The sequence below is a fragment of the Nicotiana tabacum genome, chromosome 4 (genome assembly GCF_000715075.1).
Source record: "Nicotiana tabacum cultivar K326 chromosome 4, ASM71507v2, whole genome shotgun sequence".
In the NCBI taxonomy this organism is placed as follows: Eukaryota; Viridiplantae; Streptophyta; class Magnoliopsida; order Solanales; family Solanaceae; genus Nicotiana; species Nicotiana tabacum.
The window spans coordinates 30,661,856-30,665,066 of record NC_134083.1 but is presented as its reverse complement, the minus strand read 5'-3'; the positions used below and the strand labels follow the sequence as shown (position 1 = coordinate 30,665,066).

The following is a 3,211-nucleotide window of genomic DNA, read 5'->3' as shown; positions in this document are numbered from 1 at the left end:
AAACCATGTCAAAGCAGGGGCAAAGACATGGCAAGGCAAGCAATGACAAGGGCATGGGCAGATTTGATCAAGTTGGGGGCGGTGACTTGACATAAGCGGGCAGCTGAGGCAACGAACGTGTGCGGCTAAGTCAATGGGCGGCAAGATGTAGTCATGACATTGGGGCGGAGCAGTGTCTAAGCGCAAGGATGGGCGCAATGTCAGCCTTGGGCGTGCAGCAGCTGGCCAAAACAAGCACATGCAGTGCACATGATAGGGCATTTGAGCGGTTACAACTGCCTCATCCAAACATGACTGATCATGGGGCTAAGTGAAGGCACGTTTTTAGATCATGGCTGATTGTGTGGCTTAGTGATACACGTTTTTTAGCATGTTCTCCATGTTTGCCCATCAGTTGGGGCTTGTCAACTGATTACTTTAAATGCTGCCAAGTGTAATTGGGTAGCCTGCACTATAAATATGTGCATAAGGCTGTCCCAAAGGGGCAGAACTTAGTCTTGTGGCAATTTATTAAAGCCAAAACGTCTAAGTGTATTCCTAAGGGTAGGAAATCATTTCGGGGCAGGGAACTAGGGTGTTCTTTGTTCTTGGCCATATGGTTGGCTTTATTGTGTTCTTGTATTCACATATTAATACGAGTTGGGAAGAGATTCCTGTAAATTCGTGCGTGCCTTTACTTTTCTTGCTGCCTAAATTTTATTCTAAGTCCCAAACGTCCTAAAATAATTCTAAGTGTTGGAAAGGCTGAAGTCAAGGCTGGGCTCGACTGTCGCACGGTGGTGAACCTCGGGCAGAATTCGAGTGACATAAATCACCCTCGTGACAATCACTACCCGCATTATCTCTGTTAAATAAGTAAAATTATGTTTAAATAATAAACTGCTCGAAAGTGGGCATGCAATTATCCCCAGATGACTCTATCAATCTGTATACTAGTTTAGCAGCTCGAAAGATACTCCAATTGCAGGGCACACAAACGATTTAGATACATAATATAAGTTATATACTACCAAGTCAACTAATTACATAGTGCATGCTAAGCTAAGCACAGAGTTGCTACTCTTTAACACATTCCAACAAACAAAGTCCCATCACACTAGTAATTAATATATCAGCCAACATCAACATCAGTTGGTACTTACATTGCCATAGCTTTCTCCATGCCTTTCCCGTGAATTCCGAAAAATATCTTCCCAGCACTGTCCAAGCTACTTGTGTCAATCGCAATTGCTCCGAACATTGCCCGGAAAGCACCACAAACCACCGCGGGAACTGAGGAATTGGTTTTGCGTGAAACCCTCACTATCTTCTGCAAACCTAAGCGCTCGCCATCAGCTGCGCACGATGTTACCACATTGGAAGACAGCTCTGCAATAGCCCGGTTGAGATCCTTAGGTGACATATCGATATTCTTTCTGAGCAATTGCAGAGAAACCGAACCCTCAATTGCCTTCTCCCCCAAAACACTCAAAGCTCTGTTGTTCTCTCCTGAGTATGATGCGTGCGTCATGGCACGTCGTAGTAACTCCACATCCTGAAATGTGTACCTTTATGCATACAGAGCAATTTAATTTTCAACTTTGTTTAACTGAATAGAAATTTAAAAGTTAAAGTTAAAATAAGTGAGAGAAATTTACTGGATTTGATTTTGAAGGGTTTGGAGAGCGATTGAGAAAGGGGAAGTGGGCCTTGAAGAGAAGGAGGGATTTGCTTGAGCCTGCAATTAATGGCGTCAAAAAAGTTAGGGTTCAGCATCACTCTAAGAATAAGCAAACTTTATAGTTCAACAGCTTTAATGAGGGTTTTACCTGAAGAGAAGAGTAGAGGGCGAAAGCAAGTAAGACGGAGCAGATGAATTGCCGGAGATGGCTCATAATTCCAGTGAACTATCCTTAGTTGACGGCGACGGAGTTGAGCTGAGTCGATTGAGGTCTCTAGTCGAGGGGCTGTGGGTGAAAAATAGGGTAAATCCACTTTACTCCTCGGGTCTTGGTCATGTCGAAGTATACTAAACTATGCTTCAGATGATTTTTACGTACCTATACTTTATTAGAAATTTATTTACTTTTTTTCAATATGTTTTGTAGTTTTTTTAATAAATATCTATTTTTATGATAAATTTTATATATTACTCCTTAAAAGATTCTCACCTCATTATTAATGTTTTCAATTAAGGAATTCAATTACATTCTTTCTGTATCCCTTAATTTACGTCCAGAATCTCCATCTTTTCTCTTTCCACCATTGCCGACAGTTTTATATTATTAAAAAATCGTCAATTGCATCGTTCTTTTCATGGGAGACTGGACAACACTGAAAATGAAGAAACATTCCGATTGTTACATGAATTATCCTCAATGTCGTTCCACTAAAAAGCTTTGAAGCTTTGGATTCGATATTCATATTTTCATATTTTGTGATTTATTTGGATTAGATATTTTTGAAAATGATTGAGAATATGCATTGGAATTTATAATCTCAATTTTGAGGGAGATTAGTTAAGTATAGAGTTGGTTTTAGGTGAAATTTCATATTGAAATCCGAAAAAGAAGAAGTTGTAGGAATTGTATTATAATTGTATGATCATTGTATCATAATTGTATTTGAATTGTATCAGATACATCTAGTTGTGGCAAATGAGCGGGTTGGATCGGATTTGGTCAGGTTAATTGGGTTGAACAAAAAATGGATTGGGTCTAAACCCGCCCATATTTTATGCGGGTCAAAAACGGGTTGGGTGTCAATGGGCGAGTTGAATATGAGTTAACCCATATCTTATAAGTGTAATATTTTTTCAAGTGCAATTTATAATTTTTCTTTTGCTCAAATTATTTAATGACATAAGATAACTTTAATAATATATACTCTTCTTCGTTAAATTTATTCAAAATTGACTATCATATAGTAAACTTAAGTTATGCTTCCACAAAATATGAAAGTTTTCATTTTAGGAAGAAAATGTGCATAATGCACATCAAGCAATATCACTAATAATATATGACTTTGTGTATTTTCTACTTTGTTCATATATTGTCTGCAATCTAATATAAAACTAAATAAATTCAAAAAGGAATACTATAAATAGAAAGGTACTATTTATATTCAAAAATATATTCAAAACATTCACTAATAACACATGACTCTATACAAATTTAATATTGAAATATGTGCTCCATAACTAAAAAGAAAATACTATTTTTTTGGTTGAAAA

At 37.5% G+C, this 3,211-nt stretch overlaps 1 protein-coding gene across 1 annotated transcript; it reads right to left on the bottom strand.

The window, feature by feature from the left end:
• Positions 1-966: 966 nt before the first annotated feature.
• On the bottom strand, positions 967-2,014 carry LOC107773124 (protein NUCLEAR FUSION DEFECTIVE 2). Its single transcript, XM_016592570.2, has 3 exons — positions 1,809-2,014; positions 1,638-1,717; positions 967-1,547 (listed from the first exon to the last, which is right to left on the bottom strand). Exons 1-3 carry the CDS (start codon positions 1,872-1,874, stop codon positions 1,139-1,141), a joined length of 555 nt encoding a protein of 184 aa, XP_016448056.1. The 5' UTR covers positions 1,875-2,014; the 3' UTR covers positions 967-1,138.
• Between the last annotated feature and the right edge of the window lie 1,197 nt (positions 2,015-3,211).